This window comes from Salvelinus fontinalis, chromosome 9 (assembly GCF_029448725.1).
Source record: "Salvelinus fontinalis isolate EN_2023a chromosome 9, ASM2944872v1, whole genome shotgun sequence".
In the NCBI taxonomy this organism is placed as follows: domain Eukaryota; kingdom Metazoa; phylum Chordata; class Actinopteri; order Salmoniformes; family Salmonidae; genus Salvelinus; species Salvelinus fontinalis.
The window spans coordinates 2,149,335-2,170,320 of NC_074673.1; the positions used below are offsets into that span (position 1 = coordinate 2,149,335).

Consider the following 20,986-nt stretch of genomic DNA (forward strand, 5'->3'; position numbering starts at 1 on the left):
AACTACTACTGGGGATCCTACTAAACTACTACTGGGGATCCTGATAAACCACTACTGGGGATCCTGATAAACTACTACTGGGGATCCTGATAAACTACTACTGGGGATCCTACTAAACTACTACTGGGGATCCTGATAAACTACTACTAGGGATCCTGATAAACTACTACTGGGGATCCTGATACACTACTACTGGGGATGCTACTAAACTACTACTGGGGATCCTGATAAACTACTACTGGGGATCCTGATAAACTACTACTGGGGATCCTGATAAACTACTACTGGGGATCCTACTAAACTACTACTGGGGATCCTGATAAACTACTACTGGGGATCCTGATAAACTACTACTGGGGATCCTGATAAACTACTACTGGGGATCCTGATAAACTACTACTGGGGATCCTACTAAACTACTACTGGGGATCCTGATAAACTACTACTGGGGATCCTGATAAACTACTACTGGGGATCCTGATAAACTACTACTGGGGATCCTACTAAACTACTACTGGGGATCCTGATAAACTACTACTGGGGATCCTGATAAACTACTACTGGGGATCCTGATAAACTACTACTGGGGATCCTGATAAACTACTACTGGGGATCCTACTAAACTACTACTGGGGATCCTGATAAACTACTACTGGGGATCCTGATAAACTACTACTGGGGATCCTGATAAACTACTACTGGGGATCCTGATAAACTACTACTGGGGATCCTACTAAACTACTACTGGGGATCCTACTAAACTACTACTGGGGATCCTACTAAATTACTACAGGGGATCCTACTAAATTACTACTGGGGATCCTGATAAACTACTATTGGGGATCCTGCTAAACTACTACTTGATCACTGTCTACTGGTTTACCTTTAATAGTTTCTTGTCTTCTGCGGCAGGAGGGCTACTATTCTGACTTGCTGTCTAGTTGTTTACCTTTAATAGTTTCTTGTCTTCTGCGGCAGGAGGGCTACTATTCTGACTTGCTGTCTTGTCCTGTGGACAACAAGGATTCACCAGATGTTAAAACATTCCAGAACACGCCACCCCTTCAAATGGACAAACATATTTCCCAACATATTTGTTTATATAAAGGAGAGGCAGTAAAGCTCACAGCTACAGTACATACAGTACATACATAATGTTTTGGTTGTAATATGGGAATTACGTATCGGGCGCAACAACAATCCCTGATGAAGCATGCCTCTTACCCTATGTAGTCTATATAATGCTCAATCACCATTACAGGAGTTAGGTGTATATGTTGATGCTTCAAGTAATAGAGTGTGTATCACTGCAGCCCCTCAGGCTTGTAAGGGTTGCGTGATCAGCTTTGGTTCTTTGATCAGCAAGGGCCTAGGTAAGACTCCTCCCACTCCCAACAACACCAGGTGTGTGTACACAGATGTCATTCCCATCTCAAGTGATGCTCTCAGTCTCGGCTCTCCCTTATTAAAGAACCAGAACTGCCCACGCTGCACTGCAGTTGCTGATGAACCAGAAAGAACGATGACGATCATCAGTGAGTGAATGACTCATCGTGAGTGAATGACTCATCGGGTGAGTGAATGACTCATCGGTGAGTGAATGACTCATCGGTGAGTGAATGACTCATCAGTGAATACACGACTCATCAGTGAGTGAATGACTCATCGGTGAGTGAATGACTCATCGGGTGAGTGAGTGACTCATCGGTGAGTGAATGACTCATCAGTGAATACACAACTCATCAGTGAGTGAATGACTCATCAGTGAATACACAACTCATCAGTGAGTGAATGACTCATCAGTGAGTGAATGACTCATCAGTGAATACACAACTCATCAGTGAGTGAATGACTCATCAGTGAGTAAATGACTCATCAGTGAATACACGACTCATCAGTGAGTAAATGACTCATCAGTGAATACACGACTCATCAGTGAGTGAATGACTCACCCGGAGTGAATGACCCATCATGTTTGATCAACAACATCTGATTTTGAATGAGGTATGGCTGTATCATTTGCTTTGAGAACATGCTTTTACTTTACAGGAAATATGGCTGAATTAGAGCCTTTGATCAACAACATCTGCCTTAAAAACTTGGATTAAGTTTATGGAGGGATTTTGAAGGAGATATATGGCTTAATCATGGCATCCACGCGTGTTTGAGGGAACCAGATGAATAATGAGCTGTATGACATGATTCTCCTAACACAGGAGCCAGCCTCTGATTCTCCTAACACAGGAGCCAGCCTCTGATTCTCCTAACACAGGAGCCAGCCTCTGATTCTCCTAACACAGGAGCCAGCCTCTGATTCTCCTAACACAGGAGCCAGCCTCTGATTCTAATAACACAGGGGCCAGCCTCTGATTCTAATAACACAGGAGCCAGCCTCCGATTCTCCTAACACAGGAGCCAGCCTCTGATTCTCCTAACACAGGAGCCAGCCTCTGATTCTCCTAACACAGGAGCCAGCCTCTGATTCTCCTAACACAGGAGCCAGCCTCCGATTCTCCTAACACAGGAGCCAGCCTCTGATTCTCCTAACACAGGAGCCAGCCTCCGATTCTCCTAACACAGGAGCCAGCCTCTGATTCTCCTAACACAGGAGCCAGCCTCTGATTCTCCTAACACAGGAGCCAGCCTCCGATTCTCCTAACACAGGAGCCAGCCTCTGATTCTCCTAACACAGGAGCCAGCCTCTGATTCTCCTAACACAGGAGCCAGCCTCTGATTCTCCTAACACAGGAGCCAGCCTCTGATTCTCCTAACACAGGAGCCAGCCTCTGATTCTCCTAACACAGGAGCCAGCCTCCGATTCTCCTAACACAGGAGCCAGCCTCTGATTCTCCTAACACAGGAGCCAGCCTCTGATTCTCCTAACACAGGAGCCAGCCTCTGATTCTCCTAACACAGGAGCCAGCCTCTGATTCTCCTAACACAGGAGCCAGCCTCTGATTCTCCTAACACAGGAGCCAGCCTCTGATTCTCCTAACACAGGAGCCAGCCTCTGATTCTCCTAACACAGGAGCCAGCCTCTGATTCTCCTAACACAGGAGCCAGCCTCTGATTCTCCTAACACAGGAGCCAGCCTCTGATTCTCCTAACACAGGAGCCAGCCTCTGATTCTCCTAACACAGGAGCCAGCCTCCGATTCTCCTAACACAGGGGCCAGCCTCTGATTCTCCTAACACAGGAGCCATCCTCTGATTCTCCTAACACAGGGGCCAGCCTCTGATTCTCCTAACACAGGGGCCAGCCTCTGATTCTCCTAACACAGGAGCCAGCCTCCGATTCTCCTAACACAGGGGCCAGCCTCTGATTCTCCTAACACAGGAGCCATCCTCTGATTCTCCTAACACAGGGGCCAGCCTCTGATTCTCCTAACACAGGGGCCAGCCTCTGATTCTCCTAACACAGGGGCCAGCCTCTGATTCTCCTAACACAGGGGCCAGCCTCTGATTCTCCTAACACAGGGGCCAGCCTCTGATTCTAATAACACAGGAGCCAGCCTCTGATTCTCCTAACACAGGGGCCAGCCTCTGATTCTAATAACACAGGGGCCAGCCTCTGATTCTAATAACACAGGAGCCAGCCTCTGATTCTAATAACACAGGGGCCAGCCTCTGATTCTCCTAACACAGGGGCCAGCCTCTGATTCTCCTAACACAGGGGCCAGCCTCTGATTCTAATAACACAGGAGCCAGCCTCCGATTCTCCTAACAAAGGGGCCAGCCTCTGATTCTAATAACACAGGAGCCAGCCTCCGATTCTCCTAACACAGGAGCCAGCCTCCGATTCTCCTAACACAGGAGCCAGCCTCTGATTCTCCTAACACAGGAGCCAGCCTCTGATTCTCCTAACACAGGAGCCAGCCTCCGATTCTCCTAACACAGGAGCCAGCCTCCGATTCTCCTAACACAGGAGCCAGCCTCCGATTCTCCTAACACAGGAGCCAGCCTCCTATTCTCCTAACACAGGAGCCAGCCTCTGATTCTCCTAACACAGGAGCCAGCCTCTGATTCTCCTAACACAGGAGCCAGCCTCTGATTCTCCTAACACAGGAGCCAGCCTCTGATTCTCCTAACACAGGAGCCAGCCTCTGATTCTCCTAACACAGGAGCCAGCCTCTGATTCTCCTAACACAGGAGCCAGCCTCTGATTCTCCTAACACAGGGGCCAGCCTCTGATTCTCCTAACACAGGGGCCAGCCTCTGATTCTCCTAACACAGGGGCCAGCCTCTGATTCTAATAACACAGGAGCCAGCCTCTGATTCTCCTAACACAGGGGCCAGCCTCTGATTCTAATAACACAGGGGCCAGCCTCTGATTCTAATAACACAGGAGTCAGCCTCTGATTCTAATAACACAGGGGCCAGCCTCTGATTCTCCTAACACAGGGGCCAGCCTCTGATTCTCCTAACACAGGGGCCAGCCTCTGATTCTAATAACACAGGAGCCAGCCTCCGATTCTCCTAACACAGGGGCCAGCCTCTGATTCTAATAACACAGGAGTCAGCCTCCGATTCTCCTAACACAGGAGCCAGCCTCCGATTCTCCTAACACAGGAGCCAGCCTCCGATTCTCCTAACACAGGAGCCAGCCTCCGATTCTCCTAACACAGGAGCCAGCCTCCGATTCTTCTAACACAGGAGCCAGCCTCTGATTCTCCTAACACAGGAGCCAGCCTCTGATTCTCCTAACACAGGAGCCAGCCTCTGATTCTCCTAACACAGGAGCCAGCCTCTGATTCTCCTAACACAGGGGCCAGCCTCTGATTCTCCTAACACAGGAGCCAGCCTCCGATTCTCCTAACACAGGAGCCAGCCTCCGATTCTCCTAACACAGGAGCCAGCCTCCGATTCTCCTAACACAGGAGCCAGCCTCCGATTCTCCTAACACAGGAGCCAGCCTCTGATTCTAATAACACAGGAGCCAGCCTCTGATTCTCCTAACAAAGGAGCCAGCCTCTGATTCTCCTAACACAGGAGCCAGCCTCCGATTCTCCTAACACAGGAGCCAGCCTCTGATTCTCCTAACACAGGAGCCAGCCTCTGATTCTCCTAACACAGGAGCCAGCCTCTGATCCTCCTAACACAGGAGCCAGCCTCTGATTCTCCTAACACAGGAGCCAGCCTCTGATTCTCCTAACACAGGAGCCAGCCTCTGATTCTCCTAACACAGGAGCCAGCCTCTGATTCTCCTAACACAGGAGCCAGCCTCTGATTCTCCTAACACAGGTGCCAGCCTCTGATTCTCCTAACACAGGAGCCAGCCTCTGATTCTCCTAACACAGGAGCCAGCCTCTGATTCTCCTAACACAGGAGCCAGCCTCTGATTCTCCTAACACAGGAGCCAGCCTCTGATTCTCCTAACACAGGAGCCAGCCTCTGATTCTCCTAACACAGGAGCCAGCCTCTGATTCTCCTAACACAGGAGCCAGCCTCTGATTCTCCTAACACAGGAGCCAGCCTCTGATTCTCCTAACACAGGGGCCAGCCTCTGATTCTCCTAACACAGGAGCAAGCCTCTGATTCTCCTAACACAGGAGCCAGCCTCTGATTCTCCTAACACAGGAGCCAGCCTCTGATTCTCCTAACACAGGAGCCAGCCTCTGATTCTCCTAACAAAGGAGCCAGCCTCTGATTCTCCTAACAAAGGAGCCAGCCTCCGATTCTCCTAACATAGGAGCCAGCCACCTGATTCTAATAACACAGGAGCCAGCCTCTGATTCTAATAACACAGGAGCCAGCCTCTGATTCTCCTAAAAAAGGAGCCAGCCTCTGATTCTCCTACCACAGGAGAATCGGAGGCTGGCTCCTAACACAGGAGCCAGCCTCCGATTCTCCTAACACAGGAGCCAGCCTCCGATTCTAATAACACAGGAGCCAGCCACCTGATTCTCCTAACACAGGAGCCAGCCTCTGATTCTCCTAACACAGGAGCCAGCCTCTGATTCTCCTAACACAGGAGCCAGCCTCCGATTCTCCTAACACAGGAGCCAGCCTCCGATTCTCCTAACACAGGAGCCAGCCTCTGATTCTCCTAACACAGGAGCCAGCCTCTGATTCTCCTAACACAGGAGCCAGCCTCTGATTCTCCTAACACAGGAGCCAGCCTCCGATTCTCCTAACACAGGAGCCAGCCTCCGATTCTCCGAACACAGGAGCCAGCCTCCGATTCTCCGAACACAGGGGCCAGCCTCTGATTCTCCGAACACAGAGGCCAGCCTCTGATTCTCCGAACACAGGGGCCAGCCTCTGATTCTCCTAACACAGGAGCCAGCCTCTGATTCTCCTAACACAGGGGCCAGCCTCCGATTCTCCTAACACAGGAGCCAGCCTCTGATTCTCCTAACACAGGAGCCAGCCTCTGATTCTAATAACACAGGTGCCAGCCTCTGATTCTCCTAACACAGGGGCCAGCCTCTGATTCTCCTAACACAGGGGCCAGCCTCTGATTCTCCTAACACAGGGGCCAGCCTCTGATCCTCCTAACACAGGGGCCAGCCTCCGATTCTCCTAACACAGGAGCCAGCCTCCGATTCTCCGAACACAGGAGCCAGCCTCTGATTCTCCGAACACAGGGGCCAGCCTCTGATTCTCCTAACACAGGAGCCAGCCTCTGATTCTCCTAACACAGGAGCCAGCCTCTGATTCTAATAACACAGGGGTCAGCCTCTGATTCTCCTAACACAGGGGCCAGCCTCTGATTCTCCTAACACAGGGGCCAGCCTCTGATTCTCCTAACACAGGGGCCAGCCTCTGATTCTCCTAACACAGGAGCCAGCCTCCGATTCTAATAACACAGGAGCAAGCCTCCGATTCTAATAACACAGGAGCCAGCCTCTGATTCTCCTAACACAGGAGCCAGCCTCTGATTCTCCTAACAAAGGAGCCAGCCTCTGAATCTTCTAACACAGGAGCCAGCCTCTGATTCTCCTAACACAGGAGCCAGCCTCTGATTCTAATAACACAGGAGCCAGCCTCCGATTCTAATAACACAGGAGCCAGCCTCCGATTCTCCTAACACAGGGGCCAGCCTCTGATTCTCCTAACTCAGGAGCCAGCCTCTGATTCTCCTAACTCAGGAGCCAGCCTCTGATTCTCCTAACACAGGATCCAGCCTCTGATTCTAATAACACAGGAGCTAGCCTCCGATTCTCCTAACACAGGAGCCAGCCTCTGATTCTCCTAACACAGGAGCCAGCCTCTGATTCTCCTAACACAGGAGCCAGCCTCCGATTCTCCTAACACAGGAGCCAGCCTCTGATTCTCCGAACACAGGGGCCAGCCTCTGATTCTCCTAACACAGGAGCCAGCCTCTGATTCTCCTAACACAGGAGCCAGCCTCTGATTCTCCTAACACAGGAGCCAGCCTCTGATTCTCCTAACACAGGAGCCAGCCTCTGATTCTCCTAACACAGGAGCCAGCCTCTGATTCTCCTAACACAGGAGCCAGCCTCTGATTCTCCTAACACAGGAGCCAGCCTCTGATTCTCCTAACACAGGAGCCAGCCTCTGATTCTCCTAACACAGGAGCCAGCCTCTGATTCTCCTAACACAGGAGCCAGCCTCCGATTCTCCTAACACAGGAGCCAGCCTCCGATTCTCCTTACACAGGAGCCAGCCTCTGATTCTCCTAACACAGGAGCCAGCCTCTGATTCTAAAAACACAGGAGCCAGCCTTTGATTCTCTGACCACTAGGCTACCCGCTGGTTACTAGTCCAACGCTCTAACCACTAGGCTACCTGCTGGTTACTAGTCCAACACTCTAACCACTAGGCTACCCGCTGGTTACTAGTCCAACGCTCTAACCACTAGGCTACCTGCTGGTTACTAGTCCAACACTCTAACCACTAGGCTACCTGCTGGTTACTAGTCCAACACTCTAACCACTAGGCTACCTGCTGGTTACTAGTCCAACGCTCTAAACACTAGGCTACCTGCCGGTTACTAGTCCAACGCTCTAACCACTAGGCTACCTGCTGGTTACTGGCCCAACACTCTAACCACTAGGCTACCTGCTGGTTACTGGTCCAACGCTCTAACCACTAGGCTACCTGCTGGTTACTAGTCCAACGCTCTAACCACTAGGCTACCTGCTGGTTACTGGTCCAACACTCTAACCACTAGGCTACCTGCTGGTTACTGGTCCAACACTCTAACCACTAGGCTACCTGCTGGTTACTGGCCCAACACTCCACTCTAACCACTAGGCTACCTGCTGGTTACTGTCCCAACACTCCACTATAACCACTAGGCTACCTGCTGGTTACTGGCCCAACGCTCTTACCACTAGGCTACCTGCTGGTTACTGGTCCAACGCTCTAACCACTAGGCTACCTGCTGGTTACTGTCCCAACGCTCTACCCACTAGGATACCTGCTGGTTACTTGTCCAACGCTCTAACCACTAGGCTACCTGCTGGTTACTAGTCCAACGCTCTAACCACTAGGCTACCTGCTGGTTACTAGTCCAACACTCTAACCACTAGGCTACCTGCTGGTTACTAGTCCAACACTCTAACCACTAGGCTACCTGCTGGTTACTAGTTCAACACTCTAACCACTAGGCTACTCGCTGGTTACTAGTCCAACACTCTAACCACTAGGCTACCTGCTGGTTACTGACCCAACGCTCTAACCACTAGGCAACCCGCTGGTTACTAGTCCAACGCTCTAACCACTAGGCTACCTGCTGGTTACTGGTCCAACGCTCTAACCACTAGGCTACCTGCCACCCCTCCACTCTAACCACGAGGCTACCTGTCACCCCTCCACTCTAACCACTAGGCTACCTGCCACTCTAACCACTAGGCTACACTGCCACCCCTCCACTCTAACCACTAGGCTACACTGCCACCCCTCCACTCTAACCACTAGGCTACCTGCCACCCCTCCACTCTAACCACTTGTCTACCTGCCGCCCCTCCACTCTAACCACTAGGCTACCTGCCGCCCCTCCTCTCTAACCACTAGGCTACCCTGCCTCCCCTCCACTCTAACCACTAGGCTACCTGACACCCTTCCACTCTAACCACTAGGCTACCTGCCGCCTCTACACTCTAACCACTAGGCTACCTGCCACCCCTCCGCTCTAACCACTAGGCTACCTGCCGTCCCACAACTCTAACCACTAGGCTACCTGCCACCCCTCCGCTCTAACCTCTAGGCGACCTGCCGCCCCTACACTCTAACCACTAGGCTACCTGACACCCCTCCACTCTAACCACTAGGCTACCTGACACCCCTCCACTCTAACCACTAGGCTACCTGACACCCCTCCACTATAACAACTAGGCTACCTGACACCCCTCCACTCTAACCACTAGGCTACCTGACACCCCTCCACTCTAACCACTAGGCTACCTGACACCCCTCCACTCTAACCACTAGGCTACCTGCCGCACCTCCACTCTAACCACTAGGCCACCTGCAGCCCCTCCACTCTAACTACTAGGCTACCTGCCACCCCTCCACTCTAACCACTAGGCTACCTGACACCCCTCCACTCTATCCACTAGTCTACCTGCCGTCCCTCCACTCTAACCACTAGGCTACCTGCCACCCCTCCGCTCTAACCACTAGGCTACCTGCCGTCCCTACACTCTAACCACTAGGCTACCTGCCACCCCTCCGCTCTAACCACTAGGCTACCTGCCGTCCCCACACTCTAACCACTAGTCTACCTGACACCCCTCCACTCTAACCACTAGGCTACCTACCGTCCCTACACTCTAACCACTAGGCTACCTGACACCCCTCCACTCTAACCACTAGGCTACCTGCCGCCCCCCACTCTAACCACTAGGCTACCTGCCGCCCCTCCACTCTAACCACTAGGCTACCTGCCGCCCCTCCACTCTAACCACTAGGCTACGCTGCCGCCCCTCCACTCTAACCACTTGGCTACGCTGCCGCCCCTCCACTCTAACCACTAGGCTACGCTGCCGCCCCTCCACTCTAACCACTAGGCTACACTGCCACCCCTCCACTCTAACCACTAGGCTACACTGCCACCCCTCCACTCTAACCACTAGGGTACCTGCCGCCCCTCCACTCTAACCACTAGGCTACCTGCCGCCCCTCCACTCTAACCACTAGGCTACCTGCCCCCCACTCTCTAACCACTAGGCTACCTGCCGCCCCTCCACTCTAACCACTAGGCTACCTACCACCCCTCCACTCTAACCACTAGGGTACCTGCCGCCCCTCCACTCTAACCACTAGGGTACCTGCCGCCCCTCCACTCTAACCACTAGGGTACCTGCCGCCCCTCCCCTCTAACCACTAGGGTACCTGCCGCCCCTCCACTCTAACCACTAGGGTACCTGCCGCCCCTCCACTCTAACCACTAGGGTACCTGCCGCCCCTCCACTCTAACCACTAGGGTACCTGCCGCCCCTCCACTCTAACCACTAGGGTACCTGCCGCCCCTCCACTCTAACCACTAGGTTACCTGCCGCCCCTCCACTCTAACCACTAGGGTACCTGCCGCCCCTCCACTCTAACCACTAGGCTACCTACCACCCCTCCACTCTAACCACTAGGCTACCTACCGCCCCTCCACTCTAACCACTAGGCTACCTGCCGCCCCTCCACTCTAACCACTAGGCTACACTGCCACCCCTCCACTCTAACCACTAGGCTACGCTGCCACCCCTCCACTCTAACCACGAGGCTACGCTGCCACCCCTCCACTCTAACCACTAGGCTACCTGCCGCCCCTCCACTCTAACCACTAGGCTACGCTGCTGTCAACAGAAATAATAATCATGGGATTTAAAAATAAAACCCATTTTGTGCAACGAGCTCAATACAGTTTAAAGGACTCAAACCAAATGGAAACGAGCTCATTACAGTTTAAAGGACTCAAACCAAATGGAAACGGTGTCGAAATGACACGGGACCTACATTCATAGGGTTTGACTGTTTCCAGCTAATAATCACTTAAATGAAAGCTAGACAGTCCGAGAGCATTGAAATTTCCCAAAACGATGGATAGAGGACAATGTTTAGCAAATGTTGACGGCAAGGAAATATAACCAAGTTTCAGTGTGGCCCTTTGGACCTTGTTGAGAACCGAATGCAGCCCATGGGGCAAAAAGAGTTGGACACCCTTGGCCTACATCAAGACAGTGGACACCCTTGGCCTACATCAAGACAGTGGACACCCTTGGCCTACATCAAGACAGTGGACACCCTTGGCCTACATCAAGACAGTGGGCACCCTTGGCCTACATCAAGACAGTGGGCACCCTTGGCCTACATCAAGACAGTGGACACCCTTGGCCTACATCAAGACAGTGGGCACCCTTGGCCTACATCAAGACAGTGGACACCCTTGGCCTACATCAAGACAGTGGACACCCTTGGCCTACATCAAGACAGTGGACACCCTTGGCCTACATCAAGACAGTGGACACCCTTGGCCTACATCAAGACAGTGGGCACCCTTGGCCTACATCAAGACAGTGGACACCCTTGGCCTACATCAAGACAGTGGACACCCTTGGCCTACATCAAGACAGTGGACACCCTTGGCCTACATCAAGACAGTGGGCACCCTTGGCCTACATCAAGACAGTGGGCACCCTTGGCCTACATCAAGACAGTGGACACCCTTGGCCTACATCAAGACAGTGGGCACCCTTGGCCTACATCAAGACAGTGGACACCCTTGGCCTACATCAAGACAGTGGACACCCTTGGCCTACATCAAGACAGTGGACACCCTTGGCCTACATCAAGACAGTGGACACCCTTGGCCTACATCAAGACAGTGGGCACCCTTGGCCTACATCAAGACAGTGGACACCCTTGGCCTACATCAAGACAGTGGACACCCTTGGCCTACATCAAGACAGTGGACACCCTTGGCCTACATCAAGACAGTGGACACCCTTGGCCTACATCAAGACAGTGGACACCCTTGGCCTACATCAAGACAGTGGACACCCTTGGCCTACATCAAGACAGTGGACACCCTTGGCCTACATCAAGACAGTGGACACCCTTGGCCTACATCAAGACAGTGGGCACCCTTGGCCTACATCAAGACAGTGGACACCCTTGGCCTACATCAAGACAGTGGACACCCTTGGCCTACATCAAGACAGTGGACACCCTTGGCCTACATCAAGACAGTGGACACCCTTGGCCTACATCAAGACAGTGGACACCCTTGGCCTACATCAAGACAGTGGACACCCTTGGCCTACATCAAGACAGTGGACACCCTTGGCCTACATCAAGACAGTGGGCACCCTTGGCCCACATCAAGACAGTGGACACCCTTGGCCTACATCAAGACAGTGGACACCCTTGGCCTACATCAAGACAGTGGACACCCTTGGCCTACATCAAGACAGTGGACACCCTTGGCCTACATCAAGACAGTGGACACCCTTGGCCTACATCAAGACAGTATCTGTAACAAAAGAACACTCTACCAAAAATCGTTCAAATATACACTAACGTTCAAAAGTTTGGGGTCACTTAGAAATTTCCTGCAAATTTTTTGTCCATTAAAATAGTTTAGACATTGTTAATGTTGTAAAGGACTATTGTAGCTGGAAACGGCAGATTTTTTGTGGAATATCTACATAGGCGTAAAGAGGCCCATTATCAGCAACCATCACTCCTGTGTTCCAATGGCACGTTGTGTTAGCTAATCCAAGTTTATCATTTTAAAAGGCTAATTAATAATTAGAAACCCTTTTGCAATTATGTTAGAACAGCTGAGAACTGTTGTTCTGATTAAAGAAGCAATACAACTGGACTTCTTTAGACTAGTTGAGTATCTGGGGCATCAGCATTTGTGGGTTTGATTACAGGCTCAAAATGGCCAGAAACAAATAACTTCCTTCTGAAACTCCTCGGTCTATACTTGTTCTGAGAAATGAAGGCTATTCCATGCGAGAAATTGCCTTCACAGAAGAGCGCAAACTGGCTTTAACCAGAATAGAAAGAGGAGTGGGAAGCCCCGGTGCACAACTGAACAAGAGGATAAGTACATTGCATGCTCTTCAACCGATCGCTGCCCGCACCCGCACGCCCAACTAGCACCACTACTCTGGACAGTTCTGACTTAGAATATATGGACAACTGCAAATACCTAGGTGTCTGACTAGACTGTAAACTCTATTTCCAGACTCATATTAAACATCTCCAATCCAAAATTAAATCTTGAATCGGCTTCCTATTTTGCAACAAAGCCTCCTTCACTCACGCTGCCAAACATACCCTCGTAAAACTGACTATCCTACCGATCCTCGTCTTCGGCGATGTCACAAAATAGCCTCCAACACTCTACTCAGCAAACTGGATGCAGTCTATCACAGTGCCATCCGTTTTGTCACCAAAGCCCCATATACCACCCACCACTGTGACCTGTATGCTCTCGTTGGCTGGCCCTCGCTTCATATTCATCGCCAAACCCACTGGCTCCAGGTCATCTATAAGTCTTTGCTAGGTAAAGCCCCGCCTTATCTCAGCTCACTGGTCACGATAACAACACCCACCCGTAGCACAGGCTCCATCAGGTATATCTCACTGGTCACCCCCAAAACCAACACCTCCTTTGGCCGCCTTTGCTTCCAGTTCTCTGCTGCCAATGACTGGAACGAATTGCAAAAATGGCTGAAGTAGGAGACTTATATCTCCCTCACTAACTTTAAGCATCAGCTATCTGAGCAGCTTACCGATCGCTGCAGCTGTACACAGCCCATCTGTAAATAGCCCAGCCAATCTACCTACCTCATCCCCATATTGTTTTTATTTACTTTTTTGCTCTTTTGCACACCAGTATTTCCAGTATTTCTATTTGCACATCTATCACTCCAGTGTTAATTTGCTAAATTGTAATTACTTTGCTACTATGGCCTATTTACTGCCTTGTCTCCTTACGCCATTTGCACACACTGTATATACTTTTCTACTGTGTTACTGACTGTACGTTTGTTTATTCCATGTGTAACTCTGTGTTGTTGTTTTGTGTCGCACTGCTTTGCTTTATCTTGGCCAGGTCCCAGTTGTAAATGAGGACTTGTTCTCAACTGGCCTACCTGGTTAAATAAAGGTGAAATAAATAAATAAATAAAAATGAGAATGTCTAGTTTGAGAAACAGACGTCTCACAAGTCCTCAACTGGCAGCTTCATTAAATAGTACCTGCAAAACACCTCTGTCCAGTGTCTGTGTTCCTTTGCCCATATTAATCTTTTATTTTTATTGGCCAGTCTGAGATATGGCTTTTTCTTTGCAACTCTGCCTAGAAGGTCAGCATCCCGGAGTCGCCTCTTCACTGTTGGCGTTGCGCCTTCATTTCTCAGAACAAGAACAGACTGACGAGTTTCAGAAGAAAGTTCTTTGTTTCTGGCCATTTTGAGCCCCAATCAAACCCACAAACAAGGACATTTCTTAGTGACCCCAAACTTTTGAACGGTAGTGTAAGTTCCCCGGTATACTCTAAGAATTTGTTCTTAACTGACTTGCCTAGTTAAATAAAGGTTAAATAAATAAATGCAATTAAAATGTACCTTGTCAGGTTCATCCTCAACAGCCACAGTGATGATATTAATGATGTGCTGGTGTTTCCTGAGCTGGTTCTTGAATGCTGCCTCCAGCTGATCATTGTACTTCATGAAGCAGACATAGGAGCTGTAGCCAGCCACCAGCATTATACTCTCATACCACATGATGGTGTTGTCCAGGAAGAAGATTATCAACATGATCAGGTCTGAAAACAATACAGATGTTAATTCATCATAAGTAAGGGGTTAGAGAACACAGTAAGAGGTTAGAGGTTAGAGAACACAGTAAGAGGTTAGAGAACACAGTAAGAGGTTAGAGGTTAGAGAACACAGTAAGAGGTTAGAGGTTAGAGAACACAGTAAGAGGTTAGAGGTTAGAGAACACAGTAAGAGGTTAGAGAACACAGTAAGAGGTTAGAGGACACAGTAAGAGGTTAGAGGTTAGAGGTTAGAGGTTAGAGAACACAGTAAGAGGTTAGAGGACACAGTAAGAGGTTAGAGGTTAGAGAACACAGTAAGAGGTTAGAGGTTAGAGGTTAGAGGTTACGTAAATTGTCATGTTGCGTCCCAAATAGCTTCAATTGCAACTATACTATCCTATCCTATCTATACTATAACTATCTCCAACTATATGCAGTGAGTGCTGGCCTTTATCCTTAAATGTTTTGTGATTGAGATCGACTGTTGTCTCCAACTATATGCAGTGAGTGCTGGCATTTATCCTTAAATGTTTTGTGATTGAGATCGACTGTTGTCTCCAAGCACACTATCATTTATTTATGAGTGGAGCCTCTTCTCTCCCGTCCTCTGGACTCTATCTGGCCTTGATGGCCACATATACTCTTAATCTCCACCTGGTACAGCCAGAGGAATATAGCCCCTCTGAGCCAGGTTCCTCTCTACAGTAGGTTTCTTCCTTCTAGGTAGTTTCTCCAGGCCACTGTGCTCTCGCTTCTACCTTTGCTCTCCGAGGCCTACGCCGAGTTACTGTAATGAACTTTGACAACTGCTGATGTAAAAAGCGCTGAGGTGTAGCATCTGCCTTTACCTGTGATAGTATATTATTACCTATGATGTAGAAGGAGACGTCCCTGAACAGGGGCCACCAGGTGAGGTGCAGCATCTGCCTTTACCTGTGATAGTATATTATTACCTATGATGTAGAAGGAGACGTCCCTGAACAGGGGCCACCAGGTGAGGTGCAGCATCTGCCTTTACCTGTGATAGTATATTATTACCTATGATGTAGAAGGAGACGTCCCTGAACAGGGGCCACCAGGTGAGGTGTAGCATCTGCCTTTACCTGTGATAGTATATTATTACCTATGATGTAGAAGGAGACGTCCCTGAACAGGGGCCACCAGGTGAGGTGTAGCATCTGCCTTTACCTGTGATAGTATATTATTACCTATGATGTAGAAGGAGACGTCCCTGAACAGGGGCCACCAGGTGAGGTGCAGCATCTGCCTTTACCTGTGATAGTATATTATTACCTATGATGTAGAAGGAGACGTCCCTGAACAGGGGCCACCAGGTGAGGTGTAGCATCTGCCTTTACCTGTGATAGTATATTATTACCTATGATGTAGAAGGAGACGTCCCTGAACAGGGGCCACCAGGTGAGGTGCAGCATCTGCCTTTACCTGTGATAGTATATTATTACCTATGATGTAGAAGGAGACGTCCCTGAACAGGGGCCACCAGGTGAGGTGTAGCATCTCCCTGGAGAAGACGGCACACATCCCGATGACAAACAGGATATTGAACACCGCCGACCCCACGATCGTCCCGATGCCCACATTGCTATGAGAGATGAACACTCCAATCAGAGAGGTGAACAGCTCCGGAGCGGAGCCTCCTGCCGCCATGAAGGTTGCCCCGGCCACGTCGTCGGAGATGGCCAGCTGGTCTGTGATGACGCCGAGCGCGGGGACAAAAAATTCGTCGCACACAATGGCGAGTGAGACGAACATGTACATCATCCCGAAGATGTGGAGCGACACCCAGCCTCGTCTCCGGTCCTCCACGGAGAAGATATCAGTGGGGTAGTCTCCTTTCTGATGAGGGGCGTCCCCCGGGTCGGCAGGGGAGGATTGGGTGGTGTTGGGGACTAGATGGGTGGGTGGTGGGTTGGGCAGGGTGGGGATCTGAATGGGAGGCTCTGGGTCTACATAGATGCAGTGAACGATAGTCCGGATTGTAGTCACTGATGAGGATGATGACGATGATGATGATGAGACCTCAGTGGTAGTGGAGGGTGTGACATCATCTGTAGTTGTCTCAGAGTAATAATCGTACACTTCAGTTGTCATTAAATCTATAATTTCCTCCTCTTGTGTGTCAATACTGCGTCCCCCCTCCCTTAAGGTCTCCAATGCAACTTCCTCCAGGAGGGCCCCTGTCAGTCCCTCTCCATCCCCAGACCCCTCACCTATTTGGGGCAGGGCATGGGGCCAGGGTCCTGGGGAGAGCTTGGAGGTGATAGACAGCTGGTAGAGACAACACAGTAGAACACCAGACAGGAGGAATATGACTCGGCTCAGCTTCAGTCTCTTCCTTTGGGTACAATACATTTATGAAGAGATAGTGATTGTGGTGTAATTTATTTGTGAACTCACTCCTCAGCTTGAGAAGTCGTTAATTACACCATTCAATTGGATTCAGAATACAGGGCCCTGGCAGAGTGATTCAGAGTACAGGTCCCTGGCAGAGTGATTCAGAGTACAGGTCCCTGCCAGAGTGATTTAGGTCCCTGGCAGAGTGATTCAGAGTACAGGTCCCTGGCAGAGTGATTCAGAGTACAGGTCCCTGGCAGAGTGATTTAGGTCCCTGGCAGAGTGATTCAGAGTACAGGTCCCTGGCAGAGTGATTCAGAGTACAGGTCCCTGGCAGAGTGATTCAGGTCCCTGGCAGAGTGATTCAGAGTACAGGTCCCTGGCAGAGTGATTCAGAGTACAGGTCCCTGGCAGAGTGATTCAGGTCCCTGGCAGAGTGATTCAGAGTACAGGTCCCTGGCAGAGTGATTCAGAGTACAGGTCCCTGGCAGAGTGATTCAGGTCCCTGGCAGAGTGATTCAGAGTACAGGTCCCTGGCAGAGTGATTCAGAGTACAGGTCCCTGGCAGAGTGATTCAGGTCCCTGGCAGAGTGATTCAGAGTACAGGTCCCTGGCAGAGTGATTCAGGTCCCTGGCAGAGTGATTCAGAGTACAGGTCCCTGCAGAGTGATTCAGGTCCCTGGCAGAGTGATTCAGGTCCCTGGCAGAGTGATTCAGGTCCCTGGCAGAGTGATTCAGGTCCCTGGCAGAGTGATTCAGGTCCCTGGCAGAGTGATTCAGGTCCCTGGCAGAGTGATTCAGAGTACAGGTCCCTGGCAGAGTGATTCAGGTCCCTGGCAGAGTGATTCAGAGTACAGGTCCGTGGCAGAGTGATTCAGAATACAGGTCCCTGGCAGAGTGATTCAGAACACAGGTCCCTGGCAGAGTGATTCAGAATTCAGGTCCCTGGCAGAGTGATTCAGAACACATGTCCCTGGCAGAGTGATTCAGAGTACAGGTCCCTGGCAGAGTGATTCAGAACACAGGTCCCTGGCAGAGTGATTCAGGTCCCTGGCAGAGTGATTCAGAACACAGGTCCGTGGCAGAGTGATTCAGAATACAGGTCCCTGGCAGATTCAGGTCCCTGGCAGATTCAGGTCCCTGGCAGAGTGATTCAGAACACAGGTCCCTGGCAGAGTGATTCAGGCAAGAATCCAACTCCTCCCCAACCTGTTGTAAAGGAAAGGAAACACCAAGTTTGAATGAATCAGATTCCGTATGAATAATGCATCCATTTAATCTTATTTATTATGGTCTAAATGGCTAAGCTGACCCCAGATCAGCCCTCCTACTACTCTGAGACTGGTTTATGAATATGGGCCCAGACATGACAGGTTAAGGAACAGGTGACAACAGATGAACATTCTTTTGAATAATAAATCCTCCGTCTCTTTAATGTCAGGATAATTATTAACACATTGAGACATGAGTGTCTGGGGATAAGGAACAGGCCATGCATGTACATGTTACTATGAGTCATTAGGCTATTGCCCCCTGTTGTATTCAATAAATATGTGGCTATAGTGATCTATAGAAAGAGAGTGAAAATTAAAGATCACTACTAAGGACTGTGCGGGCTCTTCTTCTCCGTGGCTGACGTGAGTAAGACATTTAAACGTGTTAACCCTCGCAAGGCTGCCGTCCCAGAAGGCATCCCTAGCCGTGTCCACATGCTTCAAGATGGCCACCATTGTTCCTGTACCCAAGAATGCAAAGGTAACTGAACTAAATGACAATCACCCTGTAGCACTCACTCTTGTCATAATGAAGAGCTTTGAGAGACTAGTCAAGGATCATATCACCTCCATCTAACCTGTCACCCTAGACCCACTTCAATTTGCTTACCGCCCCAATAGATCCACAGACGATGCAATCGTCATCACACTGCCCTATCCCATCTGTACAACAGGAATACCAATGTAAGAATGCTGTTCATTGACTACAGCTCAGAATTCAACACCATAGTACCTTCCAAGCTCATCATTAAGCTCGAGGCCAAGGGGCTCAAACTCCGCTCTCTGGAATTGTGTCCTGGACTTCCTGACGGGCTGCGCCCAAGTGGTGAAGGTAAGAAACAACATCTCCACTTCACTGATCCTCAACACAGGGACACCACAAGGTTGCGTGCTCAGCCCCCTCCTGTACTCCCTGTTCACCCATGACTGCGTGGCCATGGAACGTTTTAAGTTCCTCGGCGTACACATCACGGACAAACTGAAATGGTCCACCCACAAAGACAGTGTGGTGAAGAAGGCGCAACAGCGGCTCTTCAAACTCAGGAGGCTGAAGAAATTTGGCTTGTCACCTAAAACCCTCACAAACTTTTACAGAAACACAATTGAGGGCCTCCTGTCGGGCTGTATCACCGCCTGGTACGGCAACTGCACCGCCCCTAAACGCAGGGCTCTCTAGAGGGTGGTGCAGTCTGCACAAAGAATCAATGGGAGCAAACAACCTGCCCTCCAGGACACTGTCGTGGGAATTTCCTGTATTACTAAATGATGAGAGAGCAAACCACACACAAGTCAGAGTTATATTTTGAAGTCCATGTTTAATTATATGTGAGCTTCACCATAGCCCTTTGACTCTCAGATCAATTCAGTGTCTATAAATGAATTCTCTGAGAGTGCTTACAAAATAATTCTTAGTATCTTTTATAGCCAAGATACACCTCTCTCAACTCACATGACGAACCACAGATCTTAGGAACATTACAAAGGGCCTTTTACTTGAAAGAGGAGTATCCCATAGCCAGATAGCATTAGCTATAAATTATCGTTCAGTTTGGTCTCTTTAGATGAGATTCTAATCTCGTTCTTGGTACCACTTAGGACCAAAACATTACCTCATCCAATGGCATATATCAATTGTCAATTCTAGATACTCCCATCTAAAATACACCCCCCCCCCCCTCTTCTCCTCACTCATGGAGAAGCTCACTAAGGGGAGTGAACCTCTAGGTCATATACTACGAAAGATAAGTTCAACACATCAGAGGGGTAATACAATGGTTCCAGACACTGCCATACTCCTCCCCCCAATGGGAAAAGAAGGGAGTGACTGGATTACAGACATAGTGGAGCCCTTCACATGGTTTCACAGATGATTCACATATTACCAGACATGTAAAAGACAAGCCTGATCTCTCCCCTCTCTGGGCCCTAAGTGACTTTTCCCTAGAGAGAAAGGAAAATGCAACTGCCAACAGTATAGTCCAAAAGAAGACATTCTAATGACAAGCATAAAGATAAATAAAACATCTTATTTATATATGTTACCTAACTAATTCTGATTCAGCTACGACAACACCTACACCACCCGATGTGACAGGAAGGCCAAAAAGATCATCAAGGACAACAACCACCCGAGCCACTGCCTGTTCACCCCGCTATCATCCAGAAGGCGAGGTCAGTACAGGTGCATCAAAGCAGGGACCAAGAGACTGAAAAACAGATTCTATCTCAAGGCCATCAGACTGTTAAACAGCCATCACTAACTCAGAGAGACTGAAAAACAGCTTCTATCTCAAGGCCATCAGACTGTTAAACAGCCATCACTAGCACAGAGAGGCTGCTGCCTACATACTGACCTAAAATCATTGGCCACTTTAATAAACGGAACACTAGTGACTGTATTAATCCCACTTTAATTTTGTTTACAGATCTTACATTACTCATCTCATATGTATATACTGTATTTTATACTATTTACTGCATCTTGCTCGATGCCGCTCTGTCGTTGCTCATCCATATTTTTATATTTATTTATTCTTATTCCATTCCTTACTTAAATGTGTGTGTATAAGGTAGTTATTGTGGAATTGTTCATATTACTTGTTAGATATTGCTGCACTGTCG

At 49.6% G+C, this 20,986-nt stretch overlaps 1 protein-coding gene across 1 annotated transcript in view; it reads right to left on the reverse strand.

Moving 5' to 3' along the window:
• LOC129861885 (sodium/potassium/calcium exchanger 1-like) overlaps positions 1 to 17,108 on the reverse strand; it is a 103,040-nt gene extending 85,932 nt beyond the window's left edge. Inside the window, exons 1-3 of the mRNA XM_055933054.1 lie at positions 16,199 to 17,108; positions 14,542 to 14,741; positions 950 to 1,009 (exon numbers count right to left, since the gene is read on the reverse strand). Coding sequence (XP_055789029.1) covers positions 950 to 1,009; positions 14,542 to 14,741; positions 16,199 to 17,108 — 1,170 coding nt within the window. The remainder of the gene's footprint in view (positions 1 to 949; positions 1,010 to 14,541; positions 14,742 to 16,198) is intronic.
• Between the last annotated feature and the right edge of the window lie 3,878 nt (positions 17,109 to 20,986).